Raw genomic sequence first — 20860 nt, forward strand, 5'->3', positions numbered from 1 at the left:
CTTATATACCCCCCTTTTAAAGGGCGATTTTCCCACCCAGGATTTGGCGATTGTGTTTTTAGGTGACCCAGTCGCCAAATCCTGGGTGGGGAGAAATCATGATCCGCCACTCTTTTAGTTCGGGAGCCACTGTAGAGACATTAGGTATTTTTGGAAGTAGCAAGATGAAAGATAAGCAATCGGCGTCACCGGGAATCGAACCACGGACCTCTGAAATACCGGCCCAGCGTGCAGAACCACTACACCACAAAGGCACGCTAGGAAGGCGGGAGAAATAGCTTATAATTCCATTAAAAATTACAAGCATCAGATAAATCCCTGAAGAGACTGACTTCAGTTTATTTTTAATTTGCCTGAAGTAATAATAGCTTTTGTATTTTTCTGCGTTATTTTTAAGCTCGCTTCTCAGTCTAAGTACCTGCTTTTTTTCTTCTCTGGCTGGCCTGGGAAGTCGCTATTTAGTTTTCCTTCATCTAATGCCATATTTTATTTTCTGGATACTATTTTGAAGTTGTTAACAACTAAGACATTTCATGATAATGTTCGATGTATATAGATTTGCCCATAATAACATTCGGCTTCCTGCTGAGTATTTGTATTTAAATCTCTAAGCAGCCTGAAAGCTTTTATTTAATCATAAGATTTTTTTACTGTTATATATATATATATATATATATATATATTGTCATGTTATTTAAAATATTTCGTTATTTTCATTAATGTTGATGAATGAGTGGTTATCGAAACGAAGAGTAACGTAAGTAATTTTACAAAAGTCTAGCTAACTTTGAAGAGGAAAATGATTCCTTTTATTCAGATTCTGTAATGTTTCAGATGAATGCATGTTATGATACGGACTCAGAGTTTTATGTAGATGGGATTAATACTTTTTGAAGAAAATATCTTGTCATTCATACTAGCCCTTATGTATTAAATCTAACACAATTATTGGCATCTTAGGTCATAAATCTGCATCAGTGACAAAGAAAATGTCGCATTGATTTAAAAATAGGTTGAAATACCAGTGAGAACTAAATTATGTGCCATGCCTGCAAAATGACTATCTTTCAAAATTTTATTTTTTAAATTACTTTGTTTTCAATAAAAACTTAATAATCTTCGAAAAGCAAAATCGATTCCTAAATATATACCCAATCATTTCTTTCATAAAAAAGAGTATTGGAACCATATGAATAAAACTTGAAAGTGGTTCATTGGAAACTGAAACGCAAAAATATATGTATAGAATATTTTAAAATATCTAAAATTTTCAAAATTCTTTTATATGCAAAATGCCTTGCATTTATCTACTTAAATCCGATCATCATCCTCTAATATGAAAAATAGGTCTTTATCACTAGCCACATTTTATAATAAAATCTAAGTAGAAACATTTCGGAAAATGAAAAAAACAAAACAAAAACAAATAAAAAAAAAAAAAAATCTGAAATGTTTCAGATTTTAAATTACGTCCAAAGGGGCGTTTTTTAACATTTTGTGTGTTACCTTTCTTTATTAAATATCATGTTCCTCGCACTTAAACCATAAGATCCAGTGCAACAGCAATATCGCAAAATAGTTTTAAAACGAGCATATCTTTAGAATTTCCGATACAGAGACTCACGCGCTGGAGATAAAAATGTTTTTTCTGCACAACGTTGCCATTGCTCGCTTTGAAATCCTTGAGTTTATTAATCAAAAATTCGTCAAAGTTTTAAAAAATAGGAAATCGATCATAAAACAAATTTCAAATTTCAAATTTGGTCTTCCACATGCTCATATTCGTTGGAGGATTACGTTATTCAAAATTCGATGACTCTATGTACCGTTATTTTATGACAGTGTGAGAAATATACATACATTTACGCAGATTTTCATTATTTAATTTCTTCAAATATAATGCAGGACTCTAACATTTTATGGCAACAGTTTGAAAAGTGAACCGACATTTATCCGTCCGACGCAAAATGCCAAAACGAAACTAATAGTCCTTCGGGATTCAAATCCCTTTGGACTAAAAACATAGTATTTCGGTAGATTGGCTTGGATTATTCAAATTAGTCAAAGCACATAAGTCTGTCTGAGTTATCTGCTCAAGATTCTTTCTAGCTTTGACCGAAAGCGCCTCAGGAAATGGAGACCAAGGACTTCATATCCTTTTTCATCAACCAGAGGACTTTCGAATCGACAGATTTTAAGTCCTCCACCCCCACACCACTGCATTCGGAAAAAGCACTCAGTCACTAGTGTTTAGATGTTACCGGAATTCGAAACTCGGGCTCTAAAGTATGTATAAGTCCTGGTAAGCACCAGCCATACAGTCTGAGACGACTAATATGAGGTGATTGTTTTAAGATAAACTGATGAAAGAATATTGCATTCGTAGTTAAAATAATGCTAAGAAACTATAGTCCCAGGTAATTTACTAGTATTCTCACGCGAAATTTTTCTTTTCTCTTACCTAGTATAAAAACACAAATGTTTTCTGCTCATTGTTCTCTAATCGGTGGCACTTTCAAAGCAACCAGAAAAGTCGAGCGCATGTGTGTGCTCATGCTGCAAATGGGTTAATTTTTTGCGATTCCTGTGTTGAAATTTTGTGAGCGAAGAAGGTATTCTCGCTGCATTTGATAAATATGTTATTAATTCTATTCGTATATTAATCTGTTACATGAATTCATTTAATCAAAGCACGTTCGTCCATTATCGGGAGAAAGTATCTCTTACATGTCATTCTAAAGGCCGCTGTTGTTGTAAAAGCCGACCTCGTATAGTCGATCCAGGTCGTTTCTGGGAATGTACGTTCCACTGACCCACTCATACAATGTCGCAGCCTTCGTCGATACATTGAATAAAATAGTGAAATTCGTGAATACCGGCTCTAAGTGCACGTGTCTGCTCACTCGCAGTTCTGTTACTCCTGAATTTGACCTATAATTTTATAGAACATCAATATTTGCTATAAACGGCGACCCGTGTAAGTTTATGCTGACGATATACACCCTGCAGTTTTCTATTCAATGTGCAGGGCGTCCGAAGTGATTGGATTTCGTGATATTTTTTGCGGTAAATGTTGTTAAAGATTTTTATTACGTTTAATAATAAAGTTTGAATGTGAAAGGCAATGGTGTTTTTCTGCATGATTGCCATTAACAGATTTTAAATTGAATTTAAAAGTATGAATTATGGCTACATATCTTCTACTTAATATTAGTAATTTTATTTACATAGCGTATTGTTATGAATTTTGTATATATGAAAATACTTTTAATGAAATTATATGTGAAATTTTGTACCTTTTGCAAAATATAACATGAAAAACCCGAAGAGACGAAGCTGCACCGTAAAAATAATGACAAGTGTATTTAACATTGACGTAAATGGCTACCTCGCTAAACTGGCGAGATAGCGACTAATTTTTGTCGTGAAATTTGTCGAGAAATCTTCAAAAATCACCAAGCTTGGCGACATTTTAGTCCGGTCTTTGTATAACTGTAATTGATTCCTAAATGTTACTGCAACCGTATCCAGCCTTATATGTAACTTTAACTGTTAGCGGGTGCAAAACAAGACAGCTGTCTATTTTGTCTGTCTGTCTGTATGTCTCTAAGTCAGCGATTTTCAACCTTTTGACTAACGCGTACCAGCTAAACAAAAATCGAAAAACCTTAGTACCATCACCACATTTTACAATAATTATTTTTCAATTTCTCAATAGAAATATTAAAACAAAATATATTTTGCTATTTGCACAACCTACTGGCTATATTAAATATGCACATAAAAATATATTAAATTAAAAATCGGTTTAATAGTTAAAAATACCTTATTTCTTTACATACCACCTATTTTTCTCTTGCGTGCCACCAGTAGTACGCGTACCACCGGTTGAGAATCGCTGGTATAAGTCTTCGAGTAATTTCGAGAAGTGGAAGGTATTAGAAATTTGTTGGCAACGTGGGAAAAACTATCTAAAACTAGAGAGAGCATCACTTCTGAATTGTTCAGTTCAGAGTAACTTCGGAGCACTGAGAGATCTCAGTGCGAGCTTTGATATTCAGTTGCCCATTGCATTGCGTTGTGTTTAACATTCTCAGTAGTTTGAAGTAGTAACTACTGATTGTGCTATGTTATTTTAAGAAGAGCGGGACGAGTGCTTTGGGGAAAGTTCCAGAACTGTAACTGTAAAGTGTTTCTTTTCGAAAATAAATTCTACCTAGCTATCATCGGTTCTATGTGCATTCGATCCATTAGAAACGCGTACGCACGCAGCAGTATGTTTGCTTGAGATTGGGAAAGCTATTTCTCTTTCAAATGGAGTTACACCACTGTAAGAAATCCATACCCATAAGAAATCTGAAACATTCTTTGTTTCAAATTTGTTATCTCATTGCTACTTTCATGTATAAAATTCTAAATTGATCATTTCCTCATAAATAAAATTTTCTCATCTATTGTATTATTTCCCAAAATTGTAGCCGAACCTGCAGCCATAAATCAGCATTTTAGTAAGTTTCAGATTATTTCTTTGTGCAAATTTCGTGTGCCTTATGCAAAATTAGGCATACGGAATAGTTTGAGAAGACTGAATTAAGAGTACAGAGCCAGGAAACAATTTGCCAATCTTCTTCTATGCAGAGATGACAAATTAAAATTTTAAATTGAAAGCCAGGAGTTAATGTAAGAAATAATTTGTTCAAAAACTGTTAATCAGTAACTCACATAATTCGGACACTCCAAATATTTGATGACTTGCTTCGGTAGAAAACGCTTCTTGTTATAATTTTTTGTTTTAAATGAAAATTCATCACAAGAATTATCGTCTTTATTTGGAAATTTTTACCCTTGTTTGGGAAAATATATTAAGAATTCAATATCTGAAGTGAACATGGCAAGACGCTATCTTTTATAACAGAACAATAAAAATTCCGTGGAACTTTTGAAAATGAACTGTGCCACATTTCAAGCTAATACCAAAAAACTACAGATTTTTCTGTTAGAATCATCATAGAAACGATCTCTACGATCATCTCGTATCAGTAACTATAAATCACTCGATTTTGTACCGAGGTACGTAATATACGGAATTAGAAACATCTTTATTATTAAAAGTGATGCTTCAAATGCTCATAAAATTATCAGTTAAAAGGTTGCGTCAAGCATACATTATTAGAAAACTAAATTAAAGGTTTAAACTATTAAGAAATTCGTTTATGGCTGTTAAATCGTTCTCAGTTTATTAAGCAATTACAGATCGATTAAATTTGAAAGGTATATTAATGATCTCACGCTTCGCCGGATGACAACACTTTGAGATCTAATTGCCTTGCAAAGCTGGTGCTTGTTTACGAACTATTTATTTACGAGGCTATTGAAAGGTCAAGAATTTAGATTTGCATTATGTCAACGCTTTTAAAAAATCGTGTGGCTGATAAATGCGTGATCCATAGTTCTGCCCAGCAACAATTTATTATCACTTAAATTTTCGCCGAACTAAAAATGCAATAGATAACATACTTTCTGCAACGGTATTACTAACCTGGGTTATTAAACAAATCAAAGCAAATGTAGAGAAAAATTTATTCCACAGGTGGTTTAAAGAATTATCGATCATATCCAGACACTTAGATAAATTGGATTCGAAATTTTGTTTTCATTACTGTTGCTGCTACAAAAGACGTTTTGGATGATGAAATATTAACAAAGTATATCGTACAAAGTACAGTATCATATATTAACAAAGTAATAAAATAGTAACAAAGTAATTTATTAACAGATGCTTCACTTCAGAGGAAAAAATATTATTCTGCATAAGAAAATAGTTTGACTTAAAACCATTGTGAAAAAAAAAAGCGGGATTTCTGGAATTTGGCATAAAAAAGGTTAGTTTGGTAGCTTTGCTTGAATGTTTCTATTCTAAAAAAGACGATCAATAGCTTACTTCCGAAGCCGTATGAAAACTTATCCTGTATTCTGACTCAGTGCTTCTGCATTATCAGCAAAATTCTGTGAGATCAAGATCACGAACGAAAAAAACCGCTAGAGTAAAAAATAAAAAGAGAAAAGAAAGAGAAAAAAAGGAAGAAAGGGGGAAATCTGGTAACCCGATGGACTAAGTATTAAAAAATGAGAAAAGTAAGAGGCTAAACTGAAGGATAATGGAATTAAATAGAAAAAAAGAGACTGAGGTAGAATTCACTGTATTTTATCAGCACGCAACTTCTCCTGTCTAATATATTTTCGATTTTTACAATTGCGTTATTGTACTTCTGCAGTTTAGGAAATGAATATTGTTCTTTTGTCATGTTTGTCCTTCATTCCGTAATTTATGCTAGGGATGTTTCTGTAATTTTTGACTCCAACTTAAATTTTTATGTAAATCAGAATTTTCTTTGCATTTGTAGCATAATTGGCGTGTTTTAAGTTGCAAAGAAGCTCCATTTGGCCCTTCATCTAATTAGAAAATAATTAAACAATTAAGAAATGATTGTAAGTTCTGCCAAAAGCTTCTTAGTGATTTTTCAGCGACTCAGGATCCGTGGCCATATAAATAATGTCGCTTTCAATGGCATGCTTCAGAATTCTACAAAATACCCTAGTGTAGTTTCAGACGACAAGCTTATTTTTGAACAGCAACACATCGTTTATACATGAGGTAAAGGTCGTAAAGCTTTGATGAGCATCTATGCTGTAACTGGCAGGTGATCAAGCAAACTGTGGAAGCGAAAGGGCTATTGTAAATCTAACGATATAATGGATTAAGCAACTGCAGTTAAGAAACATCAGCATCATATGTTTGAAATAAGTCGAAAGCAAAATGTAGAAGCGAAAGGACTATTGTAAATCTAACGGTATAATGGATTAAGCAACTGCAGTTGCGAATATCTGGACGGCTCATAGTACGTGCGGGGATTCGGTAATGTGGGCTTACCCAGAGAATGATTTCTTCAAGCAAGTTTCAAGATTCTATCAGAATAGGGTTCATTGCTCCGCAATTAACGAAGAAATCGGAAAATACGATCATCTCGTAGTTCAGAAGCATAAACACCTCATGCCACCGGGTAATCATTTCCTTTTCCTAATGGCCGCGCTTATGCACTTTTTCGTATATTTCAAGGTTTTTTCATAGAGAATGGTCCAAGGATATGCAAGAAGAGGTTATTAACGATAGGATCTTGTATCTAATGTGATCTGCTTTAAATGCTTTTGCATAACTCGCAATATTCGCTGAATTTTATTGCTGCAAAAGGATTCTTGATAAAAACATAAGCAGAAATAATTACGCTCTTTTTCCTGCCTGAGAAAAAAATAATTTTGCTCTTTAATATATTTGCTTTAAAATATGCAATAAAAAGACCGAAGCAAGTGCTAATACGAATATACATAATCATCGAAGCAGATAACATAATTGTGTTTGGGGAGCTGAAGATTATGGAATTGTAATGATTTCGGTACATGCACTTCACTGATTTCTGTGAATCTTATGGAATAGCGGTAGCGTACTGATTTATGATGTATAACATCTTGGGCTCGAGTTCCTATCGATGAAAGGGAGAAGGTTATATAGACTTTTACGAAATAAGTTTTATCTAAGACGTCCAATTCATGATACACTAAAGGTTGATTACAACTTTATATACAAATTATAATGTCTGAAATGAAAATAAAGTTTGTCCTTTTTTTATTATTGTTGATAATTTCTTTCATGCAAACAAACTATGAGCAAGGTAGAAATCACGCAACAAAACCAATTTTTCTTTGAAAGAAAATATTGAACGGTTATCAAAAGTGGTGTCGTGTTATAATATAATAATGGGAGAATAAGGCAGTTGATGACTAGATCTCATCCAGTAAAGTAACATAACTATGTGGAAAGTTTTGAAACGTTGTTAAAAAATTTTCTTTTGATGATTTCGAACTGTGCAATGCATAAATCTTCTTATGTTGAAGGCTCTGTTTACATAAAACAGTACGATAGGGAAGTTTAAACAGTCTGGTATAAATGCAAAAATTTAGAGAAGAATCAAAGAATCATTATGTTTAGTTGTTTCTTATTATGGGAACAGTTTACTGATAAGGAAGTTATGTAGAAATTGTGCGAGCAAGCTACGTAAGACACTATGTATTTTTAAATCATGCTAAGGGTTATGAGAAATTTTCTCCCTCCTTTCTGCATGCCTTCGTGATGTAAAGGTTAGCACACTCGGCGCGTATTCGAGAGGTCCAGGTTTGAGTCCCTGCAAAGGCACTGTATATTTTTCTCTTCTGTTTCAAAAAAATCCTAATGACTTTACAGTGGCACCCAAATTAAAAGGTGGTGGATGATGATTCTTCACCACCAGGATTCGGAGATTAAGTCCCCGAATCCTCAGTCGCCTTTTAAAAGAGGTATTTTCTCCCTTCTTTTGCATGCCTTCGTGGTGTAACGGTTAGCATACTCGGCTGGTATTCGAGAGGTCCAGATTCGAGTCCCGTCAAGGGTATTTTCGTATCTCCTGCTCTCAAAGTAGCCTAATGACTCTAAAGTGTGTTATAAAAAAATACTGCATGGAAGCTACATTTCAAAGAGAAACAGCAACTATTAATAATTTTACCGTCTAATAGTATCAAGATATCAATAAATGTTATAGTAAAACTTTCGTCAGAACTAGATCACCAAACGTAGAATTTGAATTGGAGATTAACATTTCTCGATAAACAGAATTTTCGGATATTCGAAATTTATTAATTTATCCTTCAGTTTCGGTTTAAAGAAATTGCACTGTATATTGCTTATAATTGGCTCACTATTACTATAATAAGTAGAATACTTAGTTGCATTAAGCATTCACTTCCAAAGCAAGTCATAGAATATGATCATGCAGCATCTGGAAGAAAAAAAAAAAAAAAAAAAAAAAAAAAAACATTGTGTGCCTTAACAAGCGATAAAGAGGCTTGTTAAAATTTTACGATTCCCCGTATTGAAGAAGTTTGCAAATCAAAGACTACTTTAAGGAAAAGTCCATCCCTATTATATAGTCAGCTAGTGGTAGCAAATTATTAGGCCGCACAAGTTCACATATATGAAGAGGATCTTGCTGAGTTTTACGACCTCTGTGCTGAAGTTGTAGCGCTTTTTTATTCTACTTTGTAAGGAAACTAGTCCAATATGTATTTTAGTGATGGATTCTGGACATTAAAACCTTAACAGCAAAACAAAGTTATGGATGAGGTTACGTTTATGAGCCCGCCCCCCCCCAAAAAAAAAACTTGTTAAATCTTCAAGGGCCTTATTTTAACATATTTTGGGAGTAAATTTATCGTTTGTCTTGGAAATTTCGGGCAACATCTCCAAGGCGCGAAGCGGAACCCTGTTCGAACGCGGAAAAGAGTGCTGAATATGGGGCACCAGTGCCCAACGGGGTGGAGAAGAAGGTCGTGCGTGCCCCAGGGACACCTCTTCTCACGGAAATCTTGCTGTTCGCTTCTTGCCTTTCGAGGGGGGGGGTGAAAGAACCAAGATTTTCTCCTGCGTACTTCATCCTCTATCTATCCTGCCGAGGAATTAAAAACGCTTATTTCTTGCGTGCCACCTCCCTTTGAACTCAAATCTTTCTTGTACATCTTCCCTTCTTCGTTAGCTGGAGCAATTAGAATCGCGTTGGGAATACTGAATCTTTTTCGGTTTTCCTGGTCTACATGATTTGGGAATTCCGAATTGAGGAAGTACATAAAATAAGTGTTCTGTAAATTATTTTTCTATACTTACTCCTTTTAAAATGGGCCATATCGAAAATAAGTTCTTAGGCAGAACAATGCATGTAGGGCTCTACTTTTCACTTGAAAATTTTTAACTTTTTATTATATTAGTGTTAACAGTTATATGCTAAATGAGATCGATAACTCTGTCGTAAATTAACTATCTATAACTGTGTTCTACAGGAGAAGTAATTGGGGCTAAACGTAGAACAGGTTTAAATAATAGAAGTGCGAAGTACATATTTTGACTGAAATTTCACTTGAAGTTGAAGTCATCGTCTGATTTGGAGATCAAAATAAATAGTAGATTGAAGAAAACCGGATAGATGTTATGTAACATCTGGAGAATAATCGTCTTAGATATTTTTAAAAAATAGAGTTTTATATGGATGCAGAGAGGTAAAAAATTGTTATTGCCTCTATTCGTTATTCGCAAGGCTTCAGTATGGATAAAAAATTGTATTAGACAGTGGGTTGAAGAATTTATCATTTATGTACGTATGCATGGCTTCAGTTATGGATTAAAATTCGCCCATTTATAAATTTGCATAATTTTTTGGTGCTCTCTGAAACCATCGCTAGGCATACTTGGTATTTTATTAGCTCATTTTTTTTCCGCAAGGCAACAACTATGTTCAAATGGTTCACTTATTTGCTTATAATTATTTTCATTATTATTAATTTTTTTAACTGATTACATAGGTTACTAGGAACTGTCATCAACTCTGATGATGTTTGGAATATAAATATAATTCGAATTTAGGAGAAAAACAGAGCCCAAAAATTTTATTATACAGTATTGTGACTTCTCCTTTGTTTCTTAATTCCAGATCGTTTTGCAGGAGAGTGCTGTTATCATTAAACGATAAAGTGGTCAGGTCGCGTCTATTTTCATTTTTACCTTGTGCATTTCTTACATATCACGCATGCTGAATCAATCTCATCTACTTTGTAAGTTGTTAAGTAACTATATTCATATATCCTAAAGTATTTTCTCTTTTGCAAAAATTAGGACACTTCTAGTTTTTGTTTCCCTTTGCCATTTCCATTTTCCCTTTCTTTATGTTGTGGTTAATTAGAACAGATTATGTGATATGAAGATGAAATTTCTTGTTATAAACATTTTTTGCTCTTTTTTATTGTACGGTGTATTAGTTTGTTTTCGCTGCCCAAACAGGAGGACTCTGACTACGGTATCAAAGGGCCCGGGTTCAAATCCCAGAGAAGGCATGGATTCTTGTAATGTACAGTATATTTGCGGCGGGGGTTGGTGGCTACCTCTGAATATATGGCGAGCTTAAATCCCTCTCATGTAGTTTGATCATGGAGGTAGGAAAGGGAGGAGGGGCCATTCCGCGCTAGAAGTGAAGCACTGCTTTGAAGCTTGGGTCACCAGACGGGGTGTTCTTTGTTCACATTCAGAAGCTCGCTTGACAAGATTCTAATAGTATTTCGACACACGACAGTTCCATAGAAATCGAAAAAGGGACACTCTCGCATGAAAGAAACATTCATAGTGTGATGGATAATAGCAATTTGTATAGTTTACTGACATTTACGCAAAAATGACATCTTGGTTATTTTTCGATAACTAACAACAGCGATTTTGATTATGAATTTGTTTTATAAAATTCTAAGCTGTTGCACTACAAAAATATAGATTTTAAGAAAATTGCTAAAAGAGATCTGCCAAAATTTATTTTCTGGAAGATTTGAAAAGTTTGAAACTTGATGGCTAAATGTAAATATAAAATTATGTATGTTAAAATATTTGTAATTAGGCACATAGGTCAAATTAAGTTTTTATTAAATAGAGTAACGCATGCAAGGGCTATCTGCCTAAAGAGAGAGATGCCATCGTGGAGGAATTTTGAAGAAAAACTGACCTTTGAGTGGGTATTAAAAATAATACTTATAATTTTCATTCACATTATATTCATATATATTTTTTATGTAAAACTTTCGGGTGTATGCTAAATTAGTGTAAATTACTTTACACGAAAAATATAGTGAATGCACAGAAATTAAAGATTTGCACATGACGGAAATGATAAATAGGAAATATGTATGGGTATTTATGCATGTGCTTGCAAAAAGCATGTATCTGCCTTTGACAAAATACTTAAATATTCATTAAATTATTTATAAATGTATTTGAAATGAAGAATTTATTATATATTATTATTATAATTAATTATAAACAACTGTGAAAGTACTGTGAAGAAATCCAATGATTAAATTTATCTAATTTATAATGATTATAAATGTTATCTAAATATATAATAACCTTAATATTGAATTGTAAACATAAATTGAAATCCTGTTGACAAATACGTTATAAAACTATTTAAGCAAGAATTGTTCGTATTGGAAAGCAATCTGTTAAAAGGTATTGTAAAGCAAATGCTATGAGATGCGCACTTAAGAACGTAATAAAGAGTTTTGGAATATGTATTGTTGAAATGAAGGGTAAAAAAAAAATCTGATAAGTATAATTAAAAGAATTATTCCCTTTACATTTTATAATAACTCAGTTACAAGTTTTAAATAATACTTAAAAAAAAAAAAAAAAAAAAAAAAAAAACTTATTTTATTCCCTTTCAGAAATGTTCAGAGAAAGTCAAATACTATTTAATACCTATTTAATTATTAGGAATTAGCGAAATACTTATTTAAAGTATTTCGCTAATTCCTAATAATTCTCTAATTTAAAATGAACCGAATAGAGCATTAATTATAAATTGACTTACATTTTTCGATTTAAAAGAAGCCAAAATATCATGTCATATTTAAGAAAGTATTTTAGGAAGAAGCTCTATAAATAGAAAAGAAATAATGCATAATTTTAATATTAATAATACAATAAACTTTGATCTTAATTTTTGTACCTTAACCGAATAAAATCGAATTACCTTAATTTTTTTTTCTAATGTAATTAACGAAAACTTGTGAAAATATTTCATTCAAATTAAACCATTCTGAGAAAACTGTCCTGTGAAAAGTATAGCATTTAATTCCGTTCAGAATGAAATGTTGTTTAAAAATATGTTGTTTTCACATACTTAGGACTCTGAAGTGTTGTAAAAAAAGTGTACATTTATATGTATATTTGCGACGTAATTACAAAATATTTACACCCGAACGCGTCAAATCCCATAGAACTCAATGGTAAATGACCCAATGTTTTGGTCACCACGTAGGGATCGCCGGTGCTTCAGAGCAGGGTACGGAGAAACTTGTTTAGGGCGACTCCATCTTACTTCCTACCTCCATGAGTTTGATGGTAGGGGAAGAGGGATGGGAAACCCTGGGACCCATCCCCCAAGGTGCTGAATCTCGAAATTTGGTGGAACTGGGCAAAATCGTAATGTCACCTATATGGTGCCCAATCTCTTGATAACGACAAGCGTAATCTTGTACTCCTTGCCAGGAGGAATTTCGTGACCTTGTTCTGGTGAGGTCAGACAAGTGAGATTAGTGACAACAACACACAACATTAGTTTGTTTTCTTTTGATAAATTTCCTCATTGTTAATAGTATCGTTATTATGTTAGTTATAATTTCAGTCAAAATGTTCGCGTTTAAGGAAGAGCCATCTAAATATTATTAAAATGGATTGCATCGCAAATACCAGATTTCATTAGAATAACTTACTGTGATACATAGGGTGTTCAAAAACTTAGTATTTTTTCCTGCTCTTAATGGGAGCATAAATTTGGATAAGCGGATAATACATTTTATATTGCACATTATTAAAGAGATTCGCGCATTATAATATTGCGCGTTATTAAAGAATTAGAGATATTCATGAAGTATTAAAGAGATTCATGAGTGCATTTATTAAACTAGACTTCATCAAATTTTTTGCGTGCAGGAACTATTAATTTTCAATTGTCAGGAAAACTGCACTTAAAATTTACTATTACTACATTTTAACATTATTAATGCATTTACTAATCCAGTAGTAATTCTCATTTTAATAGGTAATATTTTTCTATTTATGCGTTTATTTTTCTGTATTGGGCAATATAAACCAATGTCTAAAAGCGTTTCCCAGTCTTAGATTCCTACTTTTTTTGCAGGAAATATTATCTGTAGGGCAGTTCAGTATTTGTAAACGAAGGAAACTTCAACTTGCTCTTTTCTAATCTCGCCCTTGACTTTTCTTTAGCTTATACAAAGATAAGATATATTTACAAAGATAAGTTTGAAATGTCTTATCATGAATATATTTTCTTTTACTATTAAGGAAGTATAGTCAACGGAAGACTTAATTCCTTTTTAAAAATAAAAATAGCATCTTAAGTAATTTACTTGCTGTGGGGAGGGGGGATATCAGCTTACGTTTTTTTAAATAAAATTATTCTTACGTTTCTAATAATTTTAAAACCCTTTATGGCAAATCTAATAAGTTTATATTAATTCGCTTAAATTAAATGCGATATTTAATTTTTCGTACGTAAGTTAATTACGTAATTTTAAGTACGCTTTGTCGAATTAATTTTTTTCAAAAAATTATATTTTTTGCTCAGTAAACATGCAGTTCCAAGCACGGCTTATAAAAGCAACATATAACTTAAAATTATAGCCCGTAGATAACATTCCGTGTTTTAAAAATCTATTTCGTGTTTAAAACTGAACACAAAGAGTATCATTAACTGGGTAATGATCCATTGTCTAGCTTGATGTAACTGTTACTAAACGCATAGCCGAAAGCATGAACATAGCCCATCTGTTAACTTCTCCCACATTTATGATCCGCTCCGCACGAATTTACCTTTTTGTTTTGTTCATTTTGGAGTTATAATTAACACCCAGAGCATATCACGCACCTATTTCAAAGTTCTTGCCTCGGAAAGGTAAAAGCCTGCGTTTCATCTTTTGAGTACCATTTCTTTTGTGCAATTTATTAATCACATTCAGAATCTTTCCCAGAATTTCGAACAAATAACTGCCGCTGTTAGAGGGTAAGTAGGTAATTACTTTCACGCATTTATCGCTTAAACCACACAGAACAAGAGACTGTGAGTTTTCTTAATTATTTATTGTCAACTAAGAAGCCATGCTTTTGTGTTATAAATTGATTCACTGATAACAACTTTATTCGTTTTTTTGTTAGTTAACCAACGGATTACAATAGTTACCGATTCTTAACAATTTTAATGCAAGCGTAGATCTGTGAAAAAGTTTTATACGTTGTCGACCATTTCATTAAAAAAAAAAAAAAAAAAAAAAAAAAAAACTGAAAGCTTTCTTTCAGATTTTATATTATGCCCAAAGAAGCGGGTTTTTTTATACACACATACACGTTTCGAGAGAATTTGTCTTAACGTTCCTTTTGGCTAAAAATATTTACAAACAGCATAGCTTTAGAACTTCCGATAGACAGTCTCGCACGCTGGAGATAAAAATGTTTTATTCCGTACAGTGTTGTTATTGTTGGCTTTGAAGTCGTTGAGTTTCTTAATCGAAAATTTATTAATTTTTACAGAATGTGAAATAGATAATAAAACAAAGTCGAAATTCAAAATTCGGCTTTAAAGGGACCCATCTTCGGGTGAAGGACGACGTTATTCAAAATTTGATGGCTCTAGTCACCGTTGTTTTTTCAGATTGTTAGAAGCATACATACATTCATGCAGATTCTTCATTATTTAATTTCTTTAAATATAATACAGGGAGATAATATTTAATGACAACGATTTGAAAAGTGATTCAACGCTTTTAGTGATTCGACGCAAAATGCCGTTTCGAGATTAATAGCCCTTCTGGGCTGACGCAACTTTGGCCTTTACACTATAATTTTCAGTAACGAAACTCACGAACAATATCCGAAATTAATAAACTAGTAATTGTTTTTCAAAGTTTCTGTAATTCCATGGCGAAACATGCCATCGGAAGACCGAAATCAAATTGAATTTATTAATATTTATTATTAAGTGGCAAGGAAAGAGCCACGTTCATCCTCACGCTTGCTGCATAGCAACGCACTGTACAGTTAGGTAATTACAACAGAGGCGCCAAGTGACACAGTTTTCGATGAAATAATAACTTTAAGAAAGCCTAAATGGCTGAATTCTACATTTGCATTACTCGGACACTGATTACCGAAGATTCAGTAGCTGGACATTTTTTTAGACAATTATACATTACAGTTCTTTTCGTTGTTAGATCATTTAAAAAATTCTAGCTGACAATTAATAAATAATAATTGTACTTTTTTTCAAAAGCAGTGTTTCTTTTTCAACCCAAATGTTACTCATATCATTAATCTGTCAGGATGAAAGAAATATTCATTTTCTTTTTTTTTCTCCCTTTCACTTCGGCGTAAATAATGATGTGATTGTAAATAGGTATATTAAATAGTATATCTGCATAATTATGGAATTCACTTTATGACAAATGGACAACTGTATGGTTTATTTTTAATTACATAATAAATGTATAATTAGGATAAAAAGCCTTAGATTGGCTTAGGTTTTATATAAAACCATTATCTGTATTTTGCAACTGACTGTCTGTTTACTGCATCTTTCTGTACAGACGTTTTTACTGTTGAAGAACAGGGACCTCTATCAGCAACTCTTAAAATTGATAAAAGTTTATGTAAAATCTACCCCAAACGAAGATTTTTTGTCGTAATTTTGTATCATGCATTTTCGTGCTTGTCTCCATTCTACATAATAAGTACTATGTTTTCATTACATTTAAGAAATACATGTTTTGTCACATATTATTTTTTGCCTTAAATGGTAACATATGTTTTTATTATGTTTATATAATGCGTATTAATTATATTTACATATAATTTTATTTCTTTAAATTAATTATAAAGCGTTTATTAGTAAATGCATAGGAAATAAGAATACCTGAAATGGATATTAAATATAAGCAAAATCCAAATTTAAAATGATAAATATTCTATATACATTTCGAGGGGAGTTGCGGCAATCACCAGAGGTTGGTATTCATAAGGTTTTAGAATGTTTTCTTTTTCTTATTAATGAGTGGATAAGAATAATGCAATCACTTAACCATAAAAAAATTGTTGTCGTAACGAGTCATTTAATAGTTTCATAAAATTTTATAAACAACGTAATTTGACTATTGGCTGTGGCTTTGAAACAGGCATACAACCAGTTTAAGCGCAAACTGCCGTAGTAATCGAGGAAAAATTAAATTACTGTGGCTACTATAGCATTTTGCTCTTCCATTCCAATGCAGAGGTAGATGCTTGTTCGAACTGGTGGATAAAGAGTTTTCCGACAGGCAGGTAGGTGATTTACTACAATGTGTTAGCTAATAGCTGTAGAAAACATGAAATGGAGAGATGCAAAAATCCTTGATGTCTGTGATATATTCAGAAGAAGGGCAATGGGATAAGAATACAAATGAAGTGCAATACAATTTAGATACTAAAAGAAGATATGAAGTATACACAATATAAACAGGTGCAATCATAATGCTAATTAGAATGCAGCATTGTGATGAACTGTGCGGACGTCATTTTTTTATTTTTCATGATTCTTTTATAGGGCCGGTGCACCTGCAGTGGGCGACAAAATTTTTAGAATTTAGAGAAGCACCCAGCAGCAAGATTTAGGAATGGCAAAATTTTGCAAATTTAAGGAAAGTAATGGAAAGCAGAAATTTTAGCATTTAAGGTATCGGTTGGCAGAATTTAGGACCCACAGAGCACTGAGCGGCAAAATGCCTGACGCCGATCCTTTTCTTTTATTCCTTCCAAACTGTAATCGCTGATAAATAGAATAAGGTTATATGGGCTGTAGAAGAAAATGTTTGTCTTAACTTTATTTCACTCTTTATACACTGAACTTGGCACTGCCAGCCATCTAAAAATAGGGTAAGATTGCGTAAGTTGTACCACTCCTTAAGTCACATCTTTTTAATATTAGGCGTGATATCACGTCAATATGAATTACCCTAGTCAACCACATTGGTTCACATCTTGTTCATATCCCTGTGATATTTGTGGTTTGCTTTATATAATTACAGTAAAACACTCGAGGGATATCTGCCCTGGGTAGGATGTCTTCGTGAGTGATTTTTTTAAGAGAAACTGACTTGGATATACGTTACACATGGAGAAAACCTCGAAAGCGTCCACGTGGCCAGCCCGTTCGCCGACTTTCGAACCACAGACCGAACTACCAGTGTTCAGCGACTTTACCGCTGATCCGCTGGAGGGAACGTAATATTCGTGAAGAAAACGTCGAAGAGAATATGATTTAGTGCCTAAAATGCAAAGGATGGGGACACGGCTTGCATGGCTTTTGGAGTTGACATCCTTGTTGGCTTTTGGACATCCTTGTTGACCCCATCCTTTGTTGGCTTTTGGAGTTGACAAGAAAAGGAACAAGTATCTTTGTGATCATTGTTGTAATTAATTGTATAAATAATTAATTGAGAAAAAGAAAGTTTCAATATAATTGTCCAATTTTAAACGTAGTACGACTTAAGCTGTAGGTGGTACGACTTAGAATACTGGTTGTCTAAGTCGTATTAAATTTATGTTCATAAATTTTATTAATTTTATCCGAGAGTTTGTACTGTATGAAATTTTACTGTAATAAATATCAGCAAAGACAATACAAAATATTATTACCACACATAATTTTTATTTTTTTCGTACGGTTTAATGAATACAATTTTACGATTTGTACCTGTTTTTTTATTAGGGGTACGACTTAGCGCAGACTGGCCTTAGTTACTGTAAAAAGGACAAAATACTAGAATATAATGTCTTTAATAAATCTAGCTAGTATAATTTCTCGGCTCCAGCTAATTATTAATAATAACAAAGAACTGCGTTTATTGCTTTTAAATCACTAACATTATTTACTCAGTAAGAGATAGATTAAATTTGAAAGAAAATATCTTTCGCTCCACCAGAATGCAATAAACTGGCGCGAGGAAAATAAAATTATTATATATTTGGCAAGGGTAAATAGCTAAATAGCTGGGTTCTTTTATTAAATATGAAAAACAATTATCTCAGGCTTGGCAACATATTGTTTTTTAAATCGCTGAGTTCATTGATCAAAAATTCATTGAATTCCCACAAAATATGAATAAATCAAAAACGAACTCAAAACTTAAAAATTCCGGCTTCAAGGTGCACTTGGCCCACCAGCGGCCGAGCGGTAAAGTCGCTGAACACTGGTAGTTCGGTCCGAGGTTCGAATCCCGCGAACGGGCTGGCTGCATGGGCGTTTTCGGGGTTTTTCCCATGTGTAACGTATATACGAGCCAGTTTCCCTTAGAAAGTCCTCCACGAAGGCATCCCTACTCTTAGGCAGATAGCCCTCGAGGCTTTGCCATATTCACACACACACACACAAGGTGCACTTGTTTGAGTGAAGAACTACGTGTATTCAAAATTTGGTGGTTTTAGATATCGCTCTTTTTCTGCAATGCGAGGAACATACATACAGATTCTTCATTATTTAATAATACCAATAAAACTAAAATTATTATTTTTGCAATTAAAAATAGATCTGGAACCATACATTATTTTTTTCAGGAATTAAAGGAATTAAAATAATGTACTGTATTGAATATAATTTCAGCTTTGTATACTTATTCTGGCAAATTATATACTATGAAAATTAATTATGTTATTATGCAATGAAGTATACATAAGATTTGGTGCTACAAATTGTTTCCCTAGTCAAACAATGAATTTCTTCTTTTGCATTTTAGTGGACGTAAGAGGAGATCGAGTGCGGATGACGGAGTCATGGATGATTGTATGGCCGCTATGGTACTCATGAGTCTTTCCTGTAGCCCAAAGTCTCCTTGCCTGCCTATTAATGGTGAGATTCTTTTGAATTTCTTTAAAAATCATTTTGTAATACTTGTGCTGTGATCAGGGCCTAATTCCTAAAATTAGGAATGTAAGAGTCTGTAAGGAGTGGTGAACAAAAATAAATAAATAATAATAAAATAATGAGGATTATATGATTATAATTAAGTAAAGTGTAAATTAATGACTAAAAATATTTATAAAATTTATAAAGTGGTAAAACGGATAATAACGATAGCTAAGTAAAAATTAAATTATCATTATATCATAAAAATTAAATAAAATATTAAAAAATAATTACATGATAAACTTTTTAAATATGATTAAAATCAAGGATATAAATTTAGAGAAGACGTGATATCAATAATAAAACAAAGGTAATTTTATCAAACAATATTCTTCGAGATTAGATAAAACTGCTGTCTTATTTTGACGTCTGTTGCATTTAAAACTTCTTGACCGGATGGAAACAGCCCATAAAAAATTCCTCTTCCTGATTGGCACTCATTCCGACATGGGAATTATTTTCTTTAGTCTTTTAAGTTTTACCGGTATTTTTTCTTCTCAGGGAAAATGAGACACGGATTCAGTATCTAGTATCAACATCAGTTTCAGCACTTCTTACTAAAATGTTGTAATGATATGATAGAAGAACTTTCCTTTAATATTTCGATTCAATTATACAAGAAAGTATCAGCTTATTCGGTGATCCAGTAGACTCCACTTGAATTAAAGCCATCTCTGTTTAGGTAAAAGTTAAAATATCGAGTACCACATTCCAGCTTTGCCAAAATGCTGAAAGTATGGGCAAAGTTCCTTTGATGATCTAAGCTTTGCATTATTTGATTTCACATTTGCAATTTTGAGATATTTATGTATCAAAAAATTTCTTTTTTAATCTTCTTTTTTTTTTACGTTATATGATATGGGCGGTTTTGGACTGTGGACGAATTCGACATATATCTGTATTCTTCTAGCAAAATACTCGTTAGACTGTTTGGTAATTGTAATACATGCCTTATAAATATCGGTACTTATATATTTCAAATTCTTGTATATCACAGAAGATTTTATAATTCAGTTTTCTATGCATTGAATCCCATATTCTTTTTACTCACTTCTCTGCAGATCCAATTCCATCCAGATCCGTTTCTAATTATTAAATTATTTTGATTACGTTATACGTTAATTGTTTGAAAATAAAGAAAGATTGCTAATTTTGAAATTCCCAGTATTAATACACGTCTACTGCATGTTATTGCGTTATTGTTGCAATAACATCTGTTTTTAATCATT

At 32.8% G+C, this 20860-nt stretch overlaps 1 protein-coding gene across 1 annotated transcript in view; it reads left to right on the top strand.

Annotated features, from left to right (window-relative positions):
- Glut4EF (Glucose transporter 4 enhancer factor) overlaps positions 1–20860 on the top strand; it is a 175412-nt gene that overhangs the window by 39426 nt on the left and 115126 nt on the right. Inside the window, exon 2 of the mRNA XM_085811971.1 lies at positions 19462–19574. Within this exon, the coding sequence (XP_085668097.1) occupies positions 19462–19574 (113 nt within the window). The remainder of the gene's footprint in view (positions 1–19461; positions 19575–20860) is intronic.

The sequence above is a fragment of the Stegodyphus dumicola genome, chromosome 2 (genome assembly GCF_044657685.1).
Source record: "Stegodyphus dumicola isolate Sdum_Otavi_A_Nest chromosome 2, ASM4465768v1".
NCBI classification, from domain to species: Eukaryota; Metazoa; Arthropoda; class Arachnida; order Araneae; family Eresidae; genus Stegodyphus; species Stegodyphus dumicola.